This window comes from Malus sylvestris, chromosome 13 (assembly GCF_916048215.2).
Source record: "Malus sylvestris chromosome 13, drMalSylv7.2, whole genome shotgun sequence".
Classification (NCBI taxonomy): Eukaryota; Viridiplantae; Streptophyta; class Magnoliopsida; order Rosales; family Rosaceae; genus Malus; species Malus sylvestris.
This window is the reverse complement of record NC_062272.1, coordinates 10,274,365-10,297,540: the sequence shown is the minus strand read 5'-3', so window position 1 is coordinate 10,297,540 and position 23,176 is coordinate 10,274,365. Positions and strand designations below refer to the sequence as shown.

The 23,176-nt window shown below is 38.4% G+C and overlaps 1 protein-coding gene and 1 pseudogene across 1 annotated transcript; one reads left to right on the top strand and one right to left on the bottom strand.

The window, feature by feature from the left end:
• The first annotated feature begins 1,493 nt into the window (after positions 1 to 1,493).
• On the top strand, positions 1,494 to 19,641 carry LOC126595231 (pleiotropic drug resistance protein 3-like; annotated as a pseudogene).
• An 864-nt stretch (positions 19,642 to 20,505) lies between these two features.
• Positions 20,506 to 23,176, bottom strand: LOC126597506 (pentatricopeptide repeat-containing protein At3g06430, chloroplastic-like). Its single transcript, XM_050264299.1, has 2 exons — positions 22,531 to 23,176; positions 20,506 to 22,282 (listed from the first exon to the last, which is right to left on the bottom strand). Exons 1-2 carry the CDS (start codon positions 23,128 to 23,130, stop codon positions 20,999 to 21,001), a joined length of 1,884 nt encoding a protein of 627 aa, XP_050120256.1. The 5' UTR covers positions 23,131 to 23,176; the 3' UTR covers positions 20,506 to 20,998.

Genomic DNA, 23,176 nt, shown 5'->3' with positions numbered 1-23,176 from the left:
TGAATCTGGCTCCATAAAAAAAAACATATGATGGCCCACAATACAAAAGCATATACCAATGTGCATGATTTAGTATAAAACACCCAATGTTAATTGTCAGCAAGGCAGTTGCTGCCATCTTATCACCAACACATGTAGACTCATTTTCAAAGCATATCACCATTTTTACTTCACCCTTATCACATGCATGCATATCTGTCAACTAAAACCGATCCAAACCACATCCACACGCCAAACATCCATATCACTTTGAATTGTGCTGCATGTTTCCAGCTTGGAGATATATTTTCCCTCTTTCATAAGAAGATGTCGAGATAAATCATTAAAAGATAATTATGATAAAAACCATAATATTATCCTTTAATAACAAAATTATCTCTGCCTTTTTATCCGACGGTTGAGAGCTATGCCTACTCAACGGCCTTGATTGCACGGGCCGATGATGTAATTTTGGGTCCAAACACCTTCTTAAAACTTTAGCATATTGTTGATTATTAATTAAATAAGAGCACGATATAATAGTAAATTAATGAGTATTTACTATAAAAATAAAATGTATATGAACCTACAACCAATTGGAGTGCCTAAGAATTAAAGGGCTCCTATTTGGTAGCTTAGCTCGGGCCTTCAAAATCTCAGGGCCGACCTTGTTCATTTGCACAAGTTCATACATTGAAGTGCCTAAGAATTCAAGTACTTTTTTAGTTTGTAATCGAAAAATCAAAATCTTCACAGTTTTAAACTAACACTATGTTTGGATGGGGGAAATAAACTTGAAATTTTGATAAAAGCTGGAATTTAAAAATTAACATGTACCAATTCTCTTGTTTGGATTCATAAACATAGAAATTTAGAATTTCTGCATGAGAAAAAAACTTGGAATTTGGGACATCTAATTCCCATTTTAAATTCTATGTAAATAGGTGTCATTTCTGAATTTTCATGAATGAGGGTTTAAAATAACAAATTTCATTTCAAATTCCATTGTTCTTAACACTATGTTTGGATGAAGAAATTTAAGATTACTAAGGAATTTTAAAATGACGGAAATTGAATTGACAGGATTTTATTTTCTAAAATTTGTGAATTCTCTTGTTTGGTTAACCTAAAAATAAATGGAATTGATTACGGAATTTGTTATTTTTAATCACTCAATCATAGAAATTGGGAAATGATACATATTTACATGGAATTTAAACTTGGGAATTGGAGGTCCCAAATTCCAAGTTTTTTTTTCACCCGAAAATTCTAAATTCCTATGTTTATGAATCCAAACAAGGAAACTGGTGCATGTCAATTTACAAATTCTGACTTTTATCTAAATTCCAAGTTATTTTCCTCAACCAAACAAGAAAATTCACATATTCTATAAAATAAAATTCCGTCATTTCAATTTCCGTTACTTTAAATATCCTTAGCAATCTTAAACTTCCTCATCCAAATATAGTGTAAAGTGTTAAATGTTGCATGTTGCCATTAAAATACATTATACAATGTTACAAGTTTTGTATGTAGCCGTTGCATATCCTGCAATAGGGTTCTCTTGGTCACCTACTAAAGTTTTCTGGTACTTTATATGCAACATTCTGTACATTATACTTACTATATCTTGAATCCAATCTTTTCTAATATTTGATGGTTTTGTGCAACTCCATTAAGCATTTGAGCACTTGGAATGACAATAACCGTGTAAATACATGTAAAACAAGTCTAATTGACGGAGTGTTGTTAATTCATGTGTTATAATTTGGATGTGCAAGTAATTTATACTTTAGGTTAGGGTATCAATACAGGAAAATTGGCCAAAATAATCAAACATTTGAATCTCATTTGTTGAAATGATTAGTTTTTCAGTATGACTGTAACATCCCACATCGCCCAGGGGAGTGATCCTTAAATGTATATTCCCATCCCTACCTAGCACGAGGCCTTTTGGGAGCTCACTGGCTTCGGGTTCCGTAGGAACTCCGAAGTTAAGCGAGAATGAGGCTAGAGCACTCCCATGATGGGTGACCCACTGGGAAGTTGCTCGTGAGTTCCCAGAAACAAAACCGTGAGGGCGTGGTCGGGGCCCAAAGCGGACAATATCGTGCTACGGTGGTGGAGCGGGCCCGGGAAGTGATCCGCCCCGGGCCGGGATGTGACATTTGGTATCAGAGCCTAACCCTGGCTGTGGTGTGCCGACGAGGACGTCGGGCCCCTAAGGGGGGTGGATTGTAACATCCCACATCGCCCAGGGGAGTGATCCTTAAATGTATATTCCCATCCCTACCTAGCACGAGGCCTTTTGGGAGCTCACTGGCTTCGGGTTCCGTAGGAACTCCGAAGTTAAGCGAGAATGAGGCTAGAGCACTCCCATGATGGGTGACCCACTGGGAAGTTGCTCGTGAGTTCCCAGAAACAAAACCGTGAGGGCGTGGTCGGGGCCCAAAGCGGACAATATCGTGCTACGGTGGTGGAGCGGGCCCGGGAAGTGATCCGCCCCGGGCCGGGATGTGACAATGACAATATTTGATTTTGTTTTGGCATCAGAATTTGATTTTTGATCATTTTAGTGAATATTTCCCTTCATAAACTTACACATATTATAATAGGAAATAATATGTGTATGTTCACATACGTTTTTTAAATAGAAAATAATCCTACAAGATTATTATGGTTTCCACCATGATCGTTTAGGCCTTGTGGCTCTTGTTCTCATTGCTTTCCCAGTTGGGATTGTCTTTGTTTCCCTATTTGCCTATTGCATTGGAAAATTAAATTTCCAAAGAAGTAGGGAAAAATATTATAAATGTCCAATGTTGAATGTTTACATGTGGAAATGTATCAGTGAATTTTCTTTTAATATATAGAAGTATATTACACTTTATCATAGTAGCAGAAAACAATAATATCTATATATGTACTTTGGCGGTGGGTCGATCCCTACTCATCTCCTAATATTTAACAACTTAGCCTAATAACACTTTAGTTTGTAAAGAAAAATTAATAGAAATTTTGTAATAGTAAATTGATAATTAAGATGGTATACGAATGTTGGAACTACTTCAATGATAGTTCAATGATATATTTACACTAAGAGATGGTATGCTTTGGTTAAATCATATAATGGAAGAACCATGATAATTTGAATTTTGTATTGCACTTGTCATTCATGAAATTCAAACGCTTTTCATTTATTAATGAAGACGAATACCTCTAAACTTGTTAAGAGACATTGTTAGGAGCCATTTTGTGCTACGGTTTAGTGGTTCAAATTCGCCTTCAGGGATAATCGGATCTAAGACCTCTCACTTATAAGTAAATAGAAATACCACTAGATCGTAGTACTAAATGGCAAAAAATAGACATTAATCAGTGAAGAGCCTTAAAATATGAGTGATTTGGTGTATTAATATCAGCACAGAGAACATAAGAAAAGGTCAACAGAATAGTGAACCAGAAGATGGTTTTTATTGACTGAAGTTAACCGAGTTTTGGAAATGAGGAGTACTAAAGATTTTTACTCATTAACTATGGTTTCAAGTACAGGCTTACTCTCCTGCTTGGCCCCCCAGGATGTGGGAAAACCACCTTCTTATTGGCTCTTGCAGGAAAACTAGACAAATCTTTTAAGGTGAGAATTAGAAACCGAAAATTAATTGACATAAGCAAAGGGGTCACTCTTAAGATACTTCTCTTCTCCGGTTCAAAACCACGGAGAAGTTTTTTCTACATTAGAATTGATAAACAGAAGACATGAATTAGCAGTCAGATTAATGCATGCCAATACTCGTTTAATTTAATTACTTGCGTATCAGTAAAACGCACAGGAAGTCAGGTATTAGACTGATACCAAGTCATTTTTTCAGGTTTCAGGGGAGATTTCTTATTGTTGGAGTAAATATGTTTTTATTTAAATATTTAAATATATTTATTAATTTTTTATTACCAATATTATATACATAACGTTTTGCTTTATTACCAATATTCTATGCATAACTGCCAATTGATTTTGGCTTTTCAATTAGATAAGGAGTTATCTCGTTTTAAGTTTGAAACGTGCCATTCCTTCTCTGTATAGAGAAGAAGATCATGTCATGATACATAATCAAACCGTTTTATTCCTGCTTTCAATTTTCTCAAACTCTCAACTTCTCTTTCGTCTAAATGTATATATAGTAGTGAAAGTATGCGGAACAAAAATAGATATATTTTCTGATATATAGTTTTGGTTAGCAACATATTGAGAGAGAGTGTGAGTTCGAAGGTTCTTCCACTGTGCAAGGAAGAACTTTATCAGAAGAAGAAGGTTTTGAGATGTTATATCCTGGGAACGACGTGGTGTTTGTGAACTGCTTGCACACTTTGGGCAAAGCCGCAAAATGTCTTAAAGAAAGTGACTTAGTCCCTGACTCATCCCAAGAATAATTCACCACTCAAGGCTTCTACATTTTTTTTGAGTAATTTCGTTCCCTTCTATTTCAGTTTACAACAATTTTAAGATGAATTCAATCTGCCATGCATTATAAGGAAAACTCTGCTTCTCAAACAAATCTTGTTGAAGAGCAACTAATTGCAATGATATCGGAAATCAACTTAGTCCGAGGGGTGGTGGGTGGACACTGGCGCTTCTCCCCATGCTTGCTATGATCGTTCTCTTTTCAAGACCTATTCTATGGCTGAGGGAAGAAAGGTGTTGTTGGGTGATTCGCACTCAACTGATGTTGCTGGTACTGGAGAGGTGGAGTTAAAGTTCACCTCTGGAAAAACCATGATACTGAAAGATGTGATGCATGCTCCAACAATAAGGAAGAATTTGGTCTCAGGCTTACTTCTCAACAAGGCTAGATTCACTCAAACGTTTGGAGCAAATACGTATACTCTTACTAGAAATGGGGTTTTTGTGGGAAAGGGATATGCTACTGATGGAATGTTTAAATTGAATGTTGATAAAATGTCTACTTCTGCTTACATGTTGTCTTCTTTTAATACTTGGCATGCTAGACTTTGTCATGTTAACAAACTCTTGGTTAAGAACATGAGTAACTTAGGCTTTTAACCTAACTTATCGTTGAATGATTTTGAAAAATGTGAATATTGTAGTCAAGCTAAAATCACTAGAACTTCACATAAATCTGTCAATAGAGAATCTGAACCACTTGACTTAATTCATTCTGATATATGCGAATTTGATAGAGTGTTAACTAGAAATGGAAAACGTTATTTTATTACCTTTATTGATGATTGTTCGAATTACTGTTTTGTCTATCTTATAAAAAATAAAAGTGAAGCTATTGACATGTTCAAAACTTTCTTGACTGAAGTTGAAAATCAGTTTAATCATAAGATTAAAAGATTTCGTAGTGATAGATGACAAGAATATGAATCCATTGAATTTGTTAATTTGTTTAAGTCTAATGAAATTATTCATGAAACTACTGCTCCTTATTCTCCTAAAATGAATGGTAAAGCGGAAAGAAAAAATCGAACTCTTTGTGAATTGAGTGTTGCTACTTACTTAGTTCTGGAGCTGCTTCTTATTGGTGGGGTGAAATTGTGTTGACTATATGTTATGTGTTAAAGAGAATTCCTACCTCAGAATCGAATATCTCTCCTTATGAAATTTGGAAAAATAAGAAAACAAATGTATTGTATTTCAAAACTTGGGGTTGTTTAGCTTATGTTCGTAAACCTGGTCCAAAAAGATCGAAATTGGCTAGTAGAGCATATGAATGTGTTTTTATTGGTTATGCATGTAATAGCAAAGCATATAGATGTTATGATTTGAAAAACCATGTCATAATTGAGTCACTTGATGCTGATTTTTATGAGAATAAATTTCCTTTTAATCTTCGAAATAGTGGGGGTTCTAATTCTTCTAAAATTTATGAACCTACTGTTGTAAAACATAGTCAATCTGCATTAGAACCTAGGAAAAGTAAAAGAGCTCGAATAGCTAAAGATTTTGGCCCTGATTTCCATGTATATAACTTACAAGAAGATCCTAATACAATTCAAGAAGTTTTAATTTCTTTAGATGCAAATTTGTGGCAAGAAGCTATAAATGATGAAATGGACTCCCTGGAGTCAAATCGAACTTGGCACTTGGTGGATCTTCCACCTGGTTGCAAAACAATAGGTTGCAAATAGATTCTTAAAAAAAATTTAAAACCTGATGGATCAATTGAAAATTTTAAAGCCCGACTTGTTGCCAAAGGCTATAGACAAAGAGAAAATATTGATTTCTTTTATATTTGTTCACCTGTGACTAGAATAACATCTATTCGTGTATTGTTTGCCTTAGCTTCTATTCATGATCTTGTTGTGCACCAAATGGATGTTAAAACAGCTTTCTTAAATGGTAAATTAGAGGAAGAAATATATATGGGTCAACCAGAGGGTTTTATTATTCCAGGAAAAGAAAATAAAGTTTGCAAGTTAAATAAGTCACTTTATGGATTGAAACAGGCTCCTACACAATGGCATGCAAAATTTGATAGTTTGGTTACTTCAAATGGTTTTAAAATAAATGAAAGTGACAAATGCATCTATTATAAGTCTGAAAGTAATATATGCACTATAATATGCCTATATGTGGATGATTTGCTTATTTTTGGTTCGAATATTCATGTTGTGAATAATATCAAATCTTTGTTATGTGCTAATTTTGATATGAAAGACTTGGGTGAAGTTAGCGTAATACTTGGTTTGAAAATAACTAGGTCTGAACATGGGTTTTCTTTAGATCAATCTCACTACATAGAAACAATTTTAAGAAAGTATAATTATTTTGATTGTAAACCAGCATGTACTCCTTATGATCCTAGTGTAAAATTGTTCAAGAACATTGGTGACAGTGTTAAACAATCTGAGTATGCGAGTATTATTGGTAGCATTCGTTATGCTACTGATTGCACTAGGCCTAATATATCTTATGTCGTAGGAGTTTTATGCAGGTTTACTAGCAGACCTAGTTTGGAGCATTGGCATGCCATAAATAGGCTTATGAGATACCTTAAAAGGACAATGAATTTTTAATTACACTATGAGAAGTTTCCCGCTGTCCTAGAAGGTTGCAGTGACGCTGATTGGAATACCCTTTCAGATGACTCTAAAGCCACTAGTGGATGTATTTTTAGTCTTGGTGGTGGGGTTGTATCATGGAAGTCTAAGAAACATACTATCATGGCTCAGTCCACTATGGAATCAGAATTAATAGTGCTAGCTACGACAAGCGAAGAAGTAGGATGGTTGAGAAACCTACTGTCAGATACCTCTTTATGGGAGAAACCGATTCCAGCAGTTTTGATCCATTGTGATAGCACATCGGCAATCTAAAGTGCAAAATCATTATTATAATGGGAAAGGGCGACAAATACGTCGTAAGCACAGCACTGTAAGAGATTACCTGTCTAATGGAGCTGTGAGAGTGGATCATATACGGTCTGAAGAAAACTTGGTTGATCCTTTGACAAAAGGACTAGCACAAGAAAAGGTTTGGAAAACCTCGAAAGGGATGGGACTAAAGCCCTAGAGAATTGAGTTATTTGTGATAGCAACCCAACCTATAGACTAGAGATCCCAAGAAATAGGTTTAAAGGGTTGCTGCTTGCTTTTGCCTCGGGGTAGGCTTCTTTGTTTCTTTGGCATCTTTGCCCGGTTGATATTGATTCCAGTTCGCCAAAAAAAAAAAAAGAAATAGGTTTAAAGGGTAATAACAAGTCACAAGTGATAAGAGTGAAGTCTTGCTAATTTAAGTTTGGAATATTATTCCATGTCCATCCCTAAGAAGCATGACATCCTGAAGCGTATTTAGGTTGAGATTTTTTTTTCTCTTAGTAAGGTCTATACTCTATGTTAAGTGAGATATCTAGCTATAGGAATACCTTGATAGTCTTAACTATGTGAATGTGGAAGTGAGGCCGCTTCCTATGAAATCTTGAGCAAGTTTCTAAAGCGTTCACTATACTGGGATACAAACACATGGTTGTAATGTGCTGGCTTTTTGAACTTCACCTTAATAAAGTTGTGTGTGTGGTGTTGTTAGAGATAGAGTTCAAAACTATAAGTTACTCTAGTATAATCTTGATCACTAACACTATGTATAGATTTAAGTTGAGAAACACATTTACTTCTGCATAGCTTTACGATATGTTGCTTGATGTATAGTTTTAAACAAAAACAAGTGGGGGATTGTTGGAGTAAATATGTTTTTATTTAAATATTTAAATATATTTATGTTTTGTTTTATTACCAATATTATATACATAACGTTTTGCTTTATTACCAATATTCTATGCATAACTGCCAATTGATTTTGACTTTTCAATTAGGTAAGGAGTTATCTCCTTTTAAGTTTGAAACGTGCCATTCCTTCTCTGTATAGAGAAGGCGATCATGTCATGATACATAATCAAACCGTTTTATTTGACTTACGTTTTGATTTTGTCCTGCTTTCAATTTTCTCAAACCCTCAACATCTCTTTCGTCTAAATGTATATATAGTAGTCCCTGGATCATTGAAAGTATGCGGAAAAAAAAGAAGATATATTTTCTAATATATAGTTTTGGTTAGCAACATATTGAGAGAATGTGAGTTCAAAGGTTCTTCTACTGTGCAAGGAAGAACTTTATCAGAAGAAGAAGAAGAAGGTTTTGGGCTGTTTTATCCTAGGACGATGTGGTGTTCGTGAACTACTTGCACACTTTGGGTAGAGCCGCGAAACGTCTTAAAGAAAGCGACTTAGTCCGCAACTCATCCCAATAATCATTCACCACTCAAGGCTTCTACATTTTTTTAGGTAACTTCCTTCCTTTCTATTTCAGTTTACAACACTTATAATGGTTACAAGCTAGATGAGTTTGTTCCCCAAAAAACATCAGCTTACATTAGCCAGCATGACCTTCACCTGCCTGAGATGACTGTGAGGGAAACAATTGACTTTTCCTCCCGCTGCCAGGGTGTTGGCAGTAGAGCTGGTGCATATTCCTTATCCCCTATTGCATTTACTATTGGGTTAGTCGTGTACTTCTATTGACGTATGAAGTTTAATTTCGATCGTATTTTATGCAGATATAATAATGGAGCTCAGCAGAAGGGAAAAAGAAGCAGGAATAGTCCCCGATCCAGATATTGACACCTACATGAAGGTAATTGTAAAGTCTCATAACATTCCTTTTAGTAAATCTTACCACCCTTTTGTGTTAGAGGTTTTAGAAATTTACATAATACTCACAGGCCATTTCAGTTGAAGGACAAAGGGAAAATCTCCAATCCGATTATGTTTTGAAGGTAAATTTTTCTCCAACCAGTGTTGGACATGGACAATGCTGACATTAAGTGGTTCAAACGTGACATTTCTAACTCACTCTGACATGAAAAATGAATTACGATATTTTGGAATCTCTTTAGATACTTGGACTGGGTATGTGTAGTGAGTGACACAATGGTTGGTGATGCATTAAGAAGAGGCATTTCTGGTGGCCAGAAGAAAAGGCTGACAACCGGTAGTGAAATCTTGAATCCGAGGGAAATTTGAATGTAATTACTAATTCCCATGTAGAAAAATGTTTCAAACATAACATTCCTCTTCTGTTTAATCTTCAGGAGAAATGATTGTAGGTCCTACAAATGCTCTTTTTATGGATGAGATATCGACGAGATTAGACAGTTCTACAACCTTTCAGATAGTTACCTATCTTCAGCAGCTGGTGCATATCACAGATACAACTGCATTGGTATCACTTCTCCAACCAGCACCCGAGACCTTTGATATTTTTTATGATGTAATACTAATGGCAGAGGGGAAGATAGTTTACCACGGTCATCGCAGCCACGCAGTTGAGTTTTTCGAAGACTCTGGTTTCAAGTGCCCACCAAGAAAGGGTGCTGCAGATTTCCTTCAAGAGGTGATCTCAAAGAAGGATCAAGCACAATACTGGAAGCATGATAACATTCCCTACGGTCATGTTTCTGCAAACAAATTTTTTGAACTTTTCAGAGCAAGTTACTCGGGGAAGAAATTAGACGATGAGCTCTCAAAACCATACAATAAATCACAGCGCCATGATAATGCCTTATCATTTAGTACTTACTCTGTGAGCAAATGGGAGTTGTTCAAAGCTTGTATGGCCCGAGAGCTTCTTCTCATGAAACGGAATTCCTTTCTCTACGTATTCAAAACAGCTCAGGTTTACTGCCTAATGATATCACTTTTAGGGGTTGTACTTCTGAAGTTCAACTCAAAATCACTTACTATATTTTCTCTCTTTTTTTCCCACAGCTTGTCATCACTGCATTTATTACAATGGCAATCTGTATAAGCACCCATAGGACCGTGGATTTGATAAATGCAAGTTTTTTTATGAACTCATTGTTTTATACACTTATTCGACTTATGACCAACGGAGTTGCAGAGCTGTGACTGTTACTAGATTACCAGTGGTTTACAAGCAAAGAGGATTCAATCTGTATCCAGCATGGGCGTATTCTCTTCCAGTCTATCCTGAAGGTTCCATTTTCAGTGATTGATTCACTGCTGTGGACAGCAATAACTTACCATTTGATTGGGTACGCTCCAGACATACAAACGTAAGATCTCAACTTTATAGTCACACGACAGAACATGAAAGGCTTGAACAATAATCTTAATAATGCCTCAAGAATATGCTATGGTTTTTAGGTTCTTCTTCCAGTTCCTTGTGCTATTTGCTCTCCATCAAGCATCGACATCCATATGTCGTTTAATTGCTGTAGTTTTCCAAACTATGGTTGTTGCATCAACTTGCGGTATTTTAATCCTAGTGCTAATGTTTTTATCCGGAGGCTTCATCTTGCCACGATGTAAGTCCATTTATCGTATTTTTCCTTTAGTTACATTCAACTACAACTAGACTAATAAGGGGTGTTTTGCAGCCTCTTTACCTCCTTGGTTGCGTTGACTATTCTGGTGTTCACCTATGACTTATGGGGAAATCGGTACAACTCTAAACGAGTTCCTCGCTCCTCGCTGGCAAAAGGTACAACTCAAGATGATAAACTTTTTTAGTACCCGATCATCGAAGTCGAATAAGTGTTTTGACAGTGTTAATTCATTTCTTTAGGTCTCAGAGGGAAACACAACCCCAGGGAATAAAGTTCTAACCAGGCATGGTTTGAACTTTGATGGCTATTTCTATTGGATCTCAGTAGGAGCATTACTCGGGTTCACAATGCTGTCTGATCTTGGATTTATTTTAGCATTAACTTACTTAGATTCATTTTAATTGACAGATGATAACTTAAGTATTACAATCCACTTCATCAGTTTACTTAAGCTTTTCCTCATACAGCTCCAAAGGTGTATCGGGCTATTGTTTCGAAAAAAAGATTATCTCAACTTTGAAGAAGGGGAGCTCGCAAAACTGGTTCTTTTTGGGCAGGAAATCTGGTTGGTGGGCGTTCCTGGCTCGAGCACACAGCTTCCCGAGGAGTTGGCACTTTGGTTGATTGTCGGGCTCCTGCTTGTCACAATACTGCAAGAGGAGAACAAAGTTAGTTCTGAAAGGTGCCTCTGTGGGGCCTTAGGTATAGGCCTTGAGGCTCGCATTCAAAACTAACAAGGTGCTTAGGCGTGCCACTGCCATCTCTGTATGGCAAATGTAGAACAAGTGTGTTTTAAGCCGATTACTTGCGCCCCAAGTTATTTCTGACTTCTTGTTTATCAAAGGATTGTTGTAGATGGGTTAAGTCTACATTAAGTTATTTTCTATGCCTTGAGATCAAAGACTTTTAGTTATTTGGTATGCTTGAGGGGTGAAGGTTCAGATCTGATCAAGTCATCAGTTTAATTCATTTCAATTCTTGATAAAACCACTAAGTGAACCAGATCTGAGAACTGATGGGGCTTTGGGTCATCAAAGGACTGGAAATAACTTGAATATAAACTACGGAATACATTATAACACCAGATTTGTTAATTGAAAGACAAAAACAAAGAGAGTCGGGCAAGATTTCACCTTGTCAGGCAAGGTTAAATGCCTTGCGATCTCTTCTCTTTGCAGTTTACAAAAGAATTGAGTACTAAAGGAGATGACTGGAAACGAGTTTATACACGAGGGATCGATACTACAACATTTAGAAAAAGGTAGCAGAGCTTTTACATAGAAAAAAGATGTCTTTCTAAGGAAATCTAAGGCTAAAAGGGTACAGAGTCTGGACAAAGCACAGCTTTCTGGGTATTTGCTTGGCTGAGAGACAAGTTGTATGTTTGATTGATTGGGTGTCCTTGTCTCTGAGCACTCTTCCTCCTATTATAAACGAATTAGTCTGACCGCTTGTAGCTTTGTTCTTGCCCGAAAGCAATTGAATAGTAGTGACTCATCAATATTTTACTTGTATTGCCATTGAAAAGTACTTTTGGGCTGAGAGTAGGTTGATTTTCATCAGTTGTCACTTCTCTTGTAAGCACTTAGCCTTTGCATTAATAGGAGAGTGCCAATTGGTCTTGAGATGGACGGTCTGGGCTTGGTGCTGGGCTTCGGGCGAAACTCTTCTTATTGAACTCTTTTGGGCTTTCTCTCCTATAAGCCCAATGTTAAATATTAACCCAAACAGGTGCACCGTTGGAATATGAATCAACTCTATCCGATTTATTCAAAACCATGGGAGAAAAGATAACACTAGGTGAGATGAATTGTTGCATTCAGTTCATCCGGGTTATCAGTTTCACATTTTCCATTCAAAGCAACGAGCAAGGAATTTTTTTAACAACTGAATTATTCAAGAGTAAATCAATTTGTTAAACAGGGAGAATGGTCCTGCCGTTCGAGCCACTGACAATCTCATTTAAGGACGTGCAGTATTATGTTGATACACCTCCGGTAATTAATCAAATCATTAGTCAATTTTCACATATTAGTATCATTGGAAAACTATTTAGTTGTATGTTAACTTCGTTCCTTCTTAAAAAAGGAAATGAGACAGCATGCTTTCAAGGAGAAAAAGCTTCAGTTGCTTAAAGATATAACAGGAGCATTCAGTCCAGGAATTCCTACCGCATGGGGCTGGAAAAACAACTCTCATGGATGTTCTTTCTGGAAGGGAAACAGGAGGTAGTATCGTGGGAGATATAAGAATCGGAGGGTACCCCAAGGTCCAGAAGACATTTGCAAGAATATCAGGATACTGCGAGCAGACTGATATACATTCTCCACAGATCACGGTAGAAGAATCGCTTATGTTCTCAGCTTGGTTGAGGTTGCCACACGAAACTGATCCAGACATAAAAGCTGTAGGATGATATTCTTTCAATTTATCAATAATATGCAAATTTCCTGGAACATATAAAAGAAAGTATCCTTTGCTTAATCTATGCAGAAATTTGTGGAGGAAGTCATTCAAACGATTGAACTGGAGGATATAAGAGATTCCTTAGTTGGCATTCCTGGACAAACTGGCCTATCTACTGAACAGCGCAAAAGGCTAACAATTGCAGTGGAGCTTGTATCCAACCCATCAATAATATTTATGGATGAACCTACGTCAGGCTTAGACGCCAGAGCAGCTGCAATTGCCATTTGCGTAGTAAAGAATGTTGTTTCCACAGGAAGGACAACTGTTTGCACAATCCACAAGCCAAGCATTGATATTTTTCAGTCATTTGACGAGGTAGTATAACGAGCATTGTCATGGAGTCCAAGAAAACTAAACCAAATCATAAAAGCCACTCGATCACTAACGGAAGACATTGATTTTTGCAGTTACTTTTGATGAAAAGGGGAGGCCAAATCATCTGTTCTGGAGTTCTCGGTCATCACTCGAGTAAACTCGTCAAATATTTTGAGGATATTCGTGATGTACCAAAGATCAAAGAAAATTACAATCCAGCAACTTGGATGTTAGAAGTTACTTCTGCCTCAGTAGAGGCAAAACTTTGTTTAGATTTTGCTGAAATTTATAAAGCCTCTACTCAGTATAGGTAAGGGCATATCTCTAATATTTCCATTATTTTAGGATTAATCATGTATTTATTTCAATCATCAAATTTATATGTTTGTTTCCTTCTTTTTCAGAGAGACACGGTCGAGTTGGTTAGCCGGTTGAGCGAACCAAAGCCGGGTTCAAGGGGCTTGAACCTTCCCACTCCTTTTGCTCAAAATAGCTGGGTGCAGTTTAAGGCATGTCTGTGGAAACAACACTTGTCCCACTGGAGAAGTCCAAAGTACAATCTAGCACGTTTCGCGTTTATTTTCGCTGCATCAGTGTTGTTCGGAACAATTTTTTGGCAGAAAGTGAAGGAAATGTAAGCCCCGACCCATTTCCACCCTCTTCATACTATATATTTCACAGAGAAAAAGAAAAAGAAAACTACGCTTGTTGAACAAAAAAAATATGAAAAAATAAAGTCGATTCAAATTGGGTCAAACTTCAAGGTAAAACAAAAATGTAATCCAACCCAAAAAATGAGGATGGGCTTTACATACAAATACATTCAGGAATAAATAAAAATTTTATTATTTTTTTCCTACAATAACATGCAAAAAACAGGTGCTCCCCCATTTTCTGCAACAAAAAGAAACGTGAAGTCAGAAAGTGGGGTTAACAGAAAGTGGCAGGAGATCGTGGCCTCCATCTTCCCCCACGTAACAAATTCTAGAACCTTCTTGGGATGCCTATAAATAGGCATCAGCTACAGCAAGAGAAAAAAAAAAGACAAGGGTACTCTATAAAAATTGAGAGACAGAAAAGTGCAATGAAGACGACAGAGAAGGAGAGGCAAAGCAAGAGAGCAAAGGCAAAAGAGAAACAGAAGAAGAAAAAAGAAGAAGATATCAAGTGCTACCCGCAAGAACAAAGAGCAGGAAAAGCTACAAAGCATTTAAAGGTATAAATCTATCCTTCTAAATCTTTCTTTGTATGGTTTCACTCGGCTTTGCAGGAAAACAAAAACAATTTGTTTCTTCAACCTCTCCCATCCCCAGTCCCATGAATTTCTTCGGGGTGGTCTAAACCACCCCGTGAAGTTCCAATCAATCTAAGTAGTCCGCTCCCCGCCGCTGCCGTCAATCCCATGAATTTCTTCGGGGTGGTCTAAACCACCCTGTGAAGTTCCAACCAGGTCTAGGTGATCACTGCACTACGGCAACACCACCATTTTTCAACCGTCGTCTCCGTCAGTCCTCCGGAAGAAGCCCAAGGGCAGTGCAGTTCGTGATCCGAAGGTGATGAAACCAGGTGACGTAGTTGGGCACGCCAGTCTAGACCATCAACAAAATTGATGAAGGTTTGAGCAAGAAGATGGCAGCGGTGTGAAATAGCTAATGAAGGCAACATTGCAATAAACCGCCGACGTTAGACGGAAGCCCAAACAGAGACAGCAGCTGCGCCATGTTTTCACCATCATCGACACCCTGCAACTTGTGATGTCCAACGGAGATTTCATCAAAACACAGCAGCAAACCGTCATCCCACAACCTCCTGTAGCCTCTTGGGTGTCTAAAGAAGTTTTCGACATCTCCCTTCCTCTTTTCAGAGATGCAACGGAGAATAAGCCGTCACTCTGCACATTTGAACAAGTGGAGAACAAGAACCCAACATGCCCAGCTATGGTCCTGAAGTTTCTATTGGTCGACGGGCCATGGTCGTCTTCAAAAACTTTTGGCGTTCTTCATTGAGACAGAAACCCGAAGAAAGCCCAGCCAAAGAAGAATAGGCTCTAGTTGCCACTGACCAAGTTTCATTCAAATTCCTGTTTAAATTAGGAATTGAAGAAAAAATCTTCAACAAGCAAAAGATGATTCATGATTTTAGTCGAAGACTAGTTTTACCCCTGTGAAGACAAATCCATGCAGGAAACAGAAAACTCAAAAGAAAGTGCTTGTTTTTTTTTTAAAAAGGCTAAGTACGTGGCACCTCAAAGATGAAGTAAGTTATTGTCAAATGTTGGGCAAAGCTAAATTCAAGGTTGAAGACAAAGAAAAAAAAATGTTTAAAACTCATAAGGAAGAGAAGAAGAGTTCCAGACCAAAAAGCTTTTGTCAAATCAAAAGTAAAGTTAAAAAAATGTTGATGTGGTCTTCTTTTCCTTCATAGCAAGAAAACCACTCACGTGGAGGACAAAAGAAAGTCGTGGAAGACAAAAGAAAGTCATGGTTGCCCCATTTAAAGTATGGGACAAAGTCTTATTGGAATTTGGAGACCTTTGAAGTTAAACAAAGAAAAGAGTAAGGCTTGCTGTCAAATTGGTCAGAAGTTTAGGTCAGAGAGGTTCGAAGTCCCATGTTTAAATGGGTTTGAAAAGCTCAAAGAAGAATGCTAACTGAAATCAGCACCTCACATGGAAAGTTGCTCACGTGGGGGTCAATAAAGTTATGGGAGTTCTTTATGGAAATTTAACTTGTGCCATTTCAAATTGGATTCCATCATCTTCGAACCATTAGAACAGCTTTAACGGAAGCTCCTGCTCGAGGGACGGGGGGAGAAGAAAGGGCCTGAGGCCCTGTCGACCAGCTCCAGCGTGAGCAAGCCCAAGCAGCAGCCAAGGCCCAAGCAAAGGGTCTATGAGGAATTGCCAGCCCGAGCAGGGGCTGACGTCAGGCTGGCGTCAGTCCTTTTTTTAAATTTTTTTCTATCAGGAATTAGGAGAGGTTGTCGATCACAGTGGTGGTGCAAGGCAGGAAAACGTAGGTCTGCTTGCAGGTGGAGTCTTCCGCCGAGAGGGCGTTCTCGAGAATGAGGTAGGGAGCGAGGGTGTGGGACCGGTGGTGGTGGTGGACTCCATCGGAGATCAGATCGGATGACGTTGATTGGTTGAAGTCGGAAAGAATCAGGCGGCCTCTTTGGGCCTGGCCGCAGAGGACCATGAGGAGGAAGAAGGACACATCAGTGGATTTAGACATGGCGGGAGGCGGGTGGGTTCGGTGCTGCTCTCTCTCAAAATTCGCAGCTTCCTCGTTTGAGGAAGAAAACAAGGAGAAATGGGGGAGAAAAAGAGAGAGGGGAGGTAGACTGTTGGCCGGAGAAAAAAAGGAAGACAATGAGGGAGAGGGGAGTGAAAGAGTGGGAAGGAAGAAGAAAACAAAAATGGTAGAAGTTTCGGGAAGAGATTGGAAAAGATAAATTAATAATATAATATTAATTATAAAAACTAATATTTTATTGCCTATTGCCAAGGGTATTCAAGTGCAAGGGTGGAGATACAAAAGCAGTTACTGTTCATTAAGGGCAGTTACTGTTTACATGGTGGATTGAATAGTGGATTGCCTGGGAAAATGGCTCCAAGGGTGGAGTTGTTCTTAAGGAGACATACAGCAATGACAAAAGAAAAATAAAGAAAGAAGAAAAGCAAGGGACTTAAAAGCCTGAAAAAGGCATTGGTAAAAATAAAGGAGCTCTGACACTTGCTTTTATATTTTCCATATGAAAGCAAGGATTTATTTTTGTGCTACCATGCAAAAAAATAAAGGGCAACAATAGAGTGACGGGCTTGTAGGCAAAATAAAATGGGTTCCAAGACAAAATAAATGAAAAGGAAGACAAAGTCAAATACCAATGTAAAAGTGGGTTCATCACAAATATTTACAAGACACAAATGCCACAAAGCCCCGTCAAACTTCAAATGGCACGAATCCATATCAAGTATCAAATGGCACAAAGCCGCGATGAGTCTCAAAAGTTACGAACTACATCGGTTTGATTCCGTTAAGGATACGTAGGCAGTCTGATATCAAATTTTAGACGCAACTAAGAAATCAAGATGAATCCCTGGTTTATGTAAACTAAATTCACTTCTGTTGCTTTGAACAAAACCCTTGTGGAGTAAATCCCATGAAGGAACAGAGGAAATTTTTTTTTTATTCCAAGCATGATTCTCTACAAATTTGTCAGAAGAAAGGGAAAACGAAAAAGGAAAAGTAAAATTAAACATGGAGTAAGAAATGGTACCAAGCGAGAGTCAAATGCCAAAATATTAGTGGGCTTATCAGAAATAAACCTGTTAATTTTACTCAACGTTTAAGCGGCATAAAACCACTTTAAATGGGACAAAGCTGCCTCAAATGGCTCAAAGCCAATTCAATGGCACGAAGCCGTATTAAATTCAAATGGCACGAAGCCGAAGAAAAAGTCAAATATCAAATGGCATGAAGCCGCAACAAAATCTCAAGTGGCACGAAGCTATGTTAACTGGCACGAAACTGTATCAAATTTCAGAATGGCATAAAACCATATCAAATTTATTAAAACTCCAACGGCTTAAAATCCTTGTCTGCATGAGCTGAAACTGCACAAGACGTCAAATCCCAACAAAACACATAAAGAACTACGAGTGATTTGATCCCTTAACGAGGGTACGTAGGCAATCTAGGGCTCTACCTAGATACAGTCACAAAATCAAATAAACACCCAAATCCTCAAATTACGATTTATTCATATTAGAATCAAAGGGTATTCCTTTCCCAAAAGAAAAGTTGTAATTAATAGGCGCGTAGCCTAGAATGAGTCGAACTCAAACTAATAAAACCCTCTTCGAAAAATGAACGAGGGTGAAATTGTGTCGAGTGAATTATTTGTTTACATATTATGTACAATTTTTGCTCAACAACGCTAAATCCTGTGTTTTTCTTGTTCCTCAAGAAACAATGAGCATGATTTGTTCAACGTGCTTGGGTTACTGTACATTGCTGTAATATTTTTGGGCACAACCAATTGCTCGACGGTTCTGTCTTACGTGGCTACTGAGCGCGCAGTTCTGTACCGGGAAAGATTTGCTGGGATGGTACTCATCAAACGCTTATTCGTTTGCACAGGTTCGTACATTTTAACTGGTACTATAACGTAGCTTGTAGTGGGAAGGTTTTTAACATGTCGAAATTTTGAATGTTGTTGTAGGTGGCCATTGAAATACCTTACAAAGTGGTTCAAGCAATTTTGTATGTCATTATTAGATACCCTACAATAGGGTACTATTGGTCAGCTACTAAGGTTTTCTGGTACTTCCATGCAACATTCTCTACATTTCTCTAATTTGTATACCTTGGGATGCTGATAGCTTCTTTTAGCACAAGCCTGCAAGTAGCTTCCATTTTCGTAACGGCAATCTACACCATATTGAATCTTTTTTCCGGCTTCCTTGTGCTCGGGCCGGTAACTAAATCTAACTCTCTCTTTAGTCTTTATCCCTGTTTGAGACTGCTTCTAGAAAAGCCAAAAGACTATGTAGTAAAACTTTAAGAGCTTTTAGTATGCGAAGCCCTCCCAACTGCTTTTTTTGCAACATAACTCTATTAAACAACTTACAGAAAAAGCGCTTATAATTTATAAGCAAAAGTTCTTTCTAAAGAAGCAGTGCCAAATAGACCCTTAATATGACGGTTTACTGTGAGCCTAGCGGACCATGTTCTATATATTTTATGCAGAAAATTCCCAAGTGGTGGATTTGGTTCTATTGGATTTGTCCTACATCATGGTCCCTAAATACCCTTCTCAGTTCACAATATGGAGACATGAACAAAGAGATTTTGATTTTTGGGGAGCAGAAAACAGTTGCTTCCTTCCTTCAAGACTACTATGGCTTCCATCACGATCGTTTATTCCTCGTGGCGATTGTTCTCATTGCTTTCCCGATTGTTTTCGCTTCACTTTTCGCCTATTCTGTAAGGAAATTAAATTTCCAATGGTAGAAATGGTGGATCCTCTCATTGAAGATGTTTGTATTCGTCTACGTACCCTTGTTTTTAATCTTAGCCATTCATGTAATAAATAAAGTTATCTTAGCCGTTCAATACTTGTCGAAACTATCCTATCTTCGACTGGAAAGTTAGTACAAATTTTGTAAATGGTGATTCAAATGGAATATATAGGGGGTTATGTGCTTTTGTGAGCTAAAAACTTCTTTGACTTTCTTCGATACGAGAGAAACTTGTGTACAGTTCCTAACTAGGTTAGCTATTTCAACGAGTGAGACTAGTTTGAGGCGAGTGAAACCAAAATATAAGAGTTTTATGCTTTTGTGAAAGCTTCTCTGTGAATAATCGGGTTTAGATGCCATTATTTATAGTGTGAGGTAAGGTTGGACCAAAAGACAACAATTAGTACATGATTACGATACAAGTCTTCTCTTCTTACACAAGAAAGAGTAAACAATTCAGCATTTCGTTTCAACCAAAAAGCACTCTGTTTGCCTATCTTTACAAGTTTACGTGTAGAATAACCTCCAGGTCACAAATACATTCATCTCTCCTTTATCTCTCTCATCACGTGATAAGATCATATTAGTTAACGCACCATCATGTCGTTGTCCAAACCACTTTGGACATATTCTTTACTACACACGCCGGCATCCAAGTAAAATTTATTATTATTCAACGTTACTGATATTGTTTATTACACTACCAATGCTACTTAAAAGTCAATATAACAAAACTTACATCTTTGATCAAATTACCCCTGGGTTTTGTTGAGCTGGACCCTTACATTTTGGGATAATTGCAGATCAATTGTCTGCCTCAAGTGCCAACACAGTCGAACAACAGCAGCACAAAATGTAACGAAAAGAGCAATAAATTTTCAAAAACAACGTGTTTACAGACGACCTTCTATGATTGTCCAGCAGCTGCTGCAGACAATATATACGTGAAGTTACATTCAAAACATTTCAGGCAATAACAAAAAGCAATTCCTCTGTTGAACACAGTTAAACACTCTTACAAATCGTCGTACAATTTTGCATGCTAGTTCAGAGATCGCATCAAGTTTGGAGAGAGACACTTATCAACTCTGTATGTACAATCATTTTCCATAAAGTTTCACCCGGGTTACCAGTCTATCAGATCAATCCATACAGTCCTTCACCAGAAACATAAAATTGGAGGAAGCAGCATTGCTAACACCCATCCGAGAATGGAAATGTTTGATTACCTGATCGATCGGCAATTTCACAATAAGAGTTTGCTGCTGCCTTAGAAGAACTGCGGGGAATGGAGTTGCCCTGTGAGATTAGGGATTTTTGGAGCATACTGTTGCCTCCAAAGATCTCAACTAGACAACACCGCCAGACTCAGCTCCAGAAGCCTGATCACTTTGATTATCTTCAAAGCTACCCTGATCACTTTGATTGCCTTCATCACTAATCTGATCACTCTGATTGTCTTCAGCACTAATCTGATCACTCTGATTGTCTTCGGCACTAATCTGATCACTTTGATTTTCTTCGACACTAATCTGATCACTTTGATTACCATCAGCACCAATCTCCTGCTTCAAGTAGTAGATCTTGTCGTTCATACCTTCCTTACTATATGCCTCAACCATGACAGAGTATGTTGTGGAATCCGGTTGACATTGCTTCTCTTTCATCCGGTTGAAAACTCTTTCCATCTCCATCAAATCCTCTGCCCTTGCACATGCAGCTATCACCGCATTGTAAAATGCGGTATTCTCAGGTATCTCAAACTTTCCAGCCAACTGAACGCAGCTAACCACCTTATGGAAGAGGCCTGCATTGGCATACCCATTAATAAGGCAGCAGAATGTTTTGGTGTCTGCTTTCATGCCCTCAGCACGCATCTGTTCAAATGTGTATTCCATGTTTTTTGCATCTCCTACGTCCGCAAAAGCCTCTATCACATTGTTGTAAGTTGCAGTTGTCCATGGGAATTGAAGCTTGCGCATGTACTCCATCACAGTTGACATCTTATCATACAGCCTTTTCTTCCCGTAAGCACCAATCAGAATGTTCAAAGTGCGAGTTTCCGGCTCAATCCCAAAATCACGGAATTTCTCATACCATCTCTCCATCATATCTATCTGACCCTTGTTTCCAAACACACTAAGGATAACATTCATTGTCCAGACATCAGGCTTGCAACTTGTACCCTCCAGCATCCCGGACAACACTTTTTCCATCTGGTCATACTTCCCGGCCTTACCATATCCACTCAACACTATGTTTTGGGTGACTGTATTCGGAGTTATTAACCGCTCGGCCATTTCCTCATACAAGGACTCAACTAAATCAAACTTCAAATGATCAATGCAAACCTTTATCAAGGTACTGTAAGTAAAAACGTCAGGCTGGCATTGCGGGAGAGTCTTCATCAGGTTAAGAACAGAAAATGCCTCGTCAATCAGATTGTTCCGGCAATAAGCTGCGAGCAAGGCTGTGTAAAGTTCAAGAGTTGGTTCACAGCCCTCTTCAACCATTGTATCGAAAAGCTGGCGGGCACGATTGGGTTGGCCGCACCTTCCAAGCATACCAATGAGTTTCATGTAAGTCCCTTCTTTCGGTTGATAAAATGGTTGTTCTCTAAGCATGTCAAACACCTGAACGTAATAGTACCCAATTTCATCATACATTTTCCAAACAAAAACACCCAATTAATTATAATTCCACTAAAATCATTCAGCTAAAAAGATCACATTTTTCAAGAACATGGTTCAAGAAACTAAATTGGTAAGCATAAAAATACCATTTTTTAAAATTTTGCATCAATTTACATTCACCAAACTAAAAACACAGAAGAAAAAAGATGAAAAATTTGTTAATTTTTGTTTAGATTAAGGGCAAAAACCTCAAGAGCTTGGAGCCACTGCTTCTTGTCAATGGCGTCTGACAGGGCCTCCGTGACGGTGTTGACCCACGCCTTGGCATTGTTCTTCCGGTCCAGCTTCTTCTTCACATTTTTCAAAGGGGGTTTTATATAAATAGCCGGAATCGACGTCTCCGAGACCCCCGGGAACTCCCCTTGCTTCCAGTGCTTCTTTCTGTTGTCGGAAGACGGATATGAAGCAGAACGAGCGGAGGCTTTTCTGTAAGTCGCCGGAGTCGACGTCTCCGAGACGCCCGGGAACTCACCTCGCTTCCAGTGCTTCTTTCTGGTGTCGGAAGACGGAGATGAAGTGGAACGACCAGGGGTTTTTCTGTAATTCGCCGGAGCCGACGTCTCCGAGACGCCTGGGTATTCACCTTTCTTCCAGTGCCTCTTTCTGGTGTCGGACGACGGAAATGGAGTGGAGCGACGGCTTACAGCTGGGGTGGCGAATGCGCGGAGGAGCAGCTTAAAGTTGGGGTATTGGGGTTTCTGGGAGGCGGCGGCGGTGGAGTTTTTGTTGAGAGGAAGAGGATGAGGGAGGAGAGAGGAAGAAAAGGAGAGAGAGATTGAAGAAGCCATGGCCTGCAAAATTGTTAGAGCAGTGACAGGGTAGTGAGTAGTGAGG

Coding starts and splice junctions, on each gene's coding strand:
- LOC126597506 (XM_050264299.1), bottom strand. CDS start 23,130: ATGGCTTCTTCAATCTCTCTCTCCTTTTCTTCCTCTCTCCTCCCTCAT. Junction 22,283..22,530: donor AGTGGCTCCAAGCTCTTGAG/GTTTTTGCCCTT, acceptor TATTACGTTCAG/GTGTTTGACATGCTTAGAGA.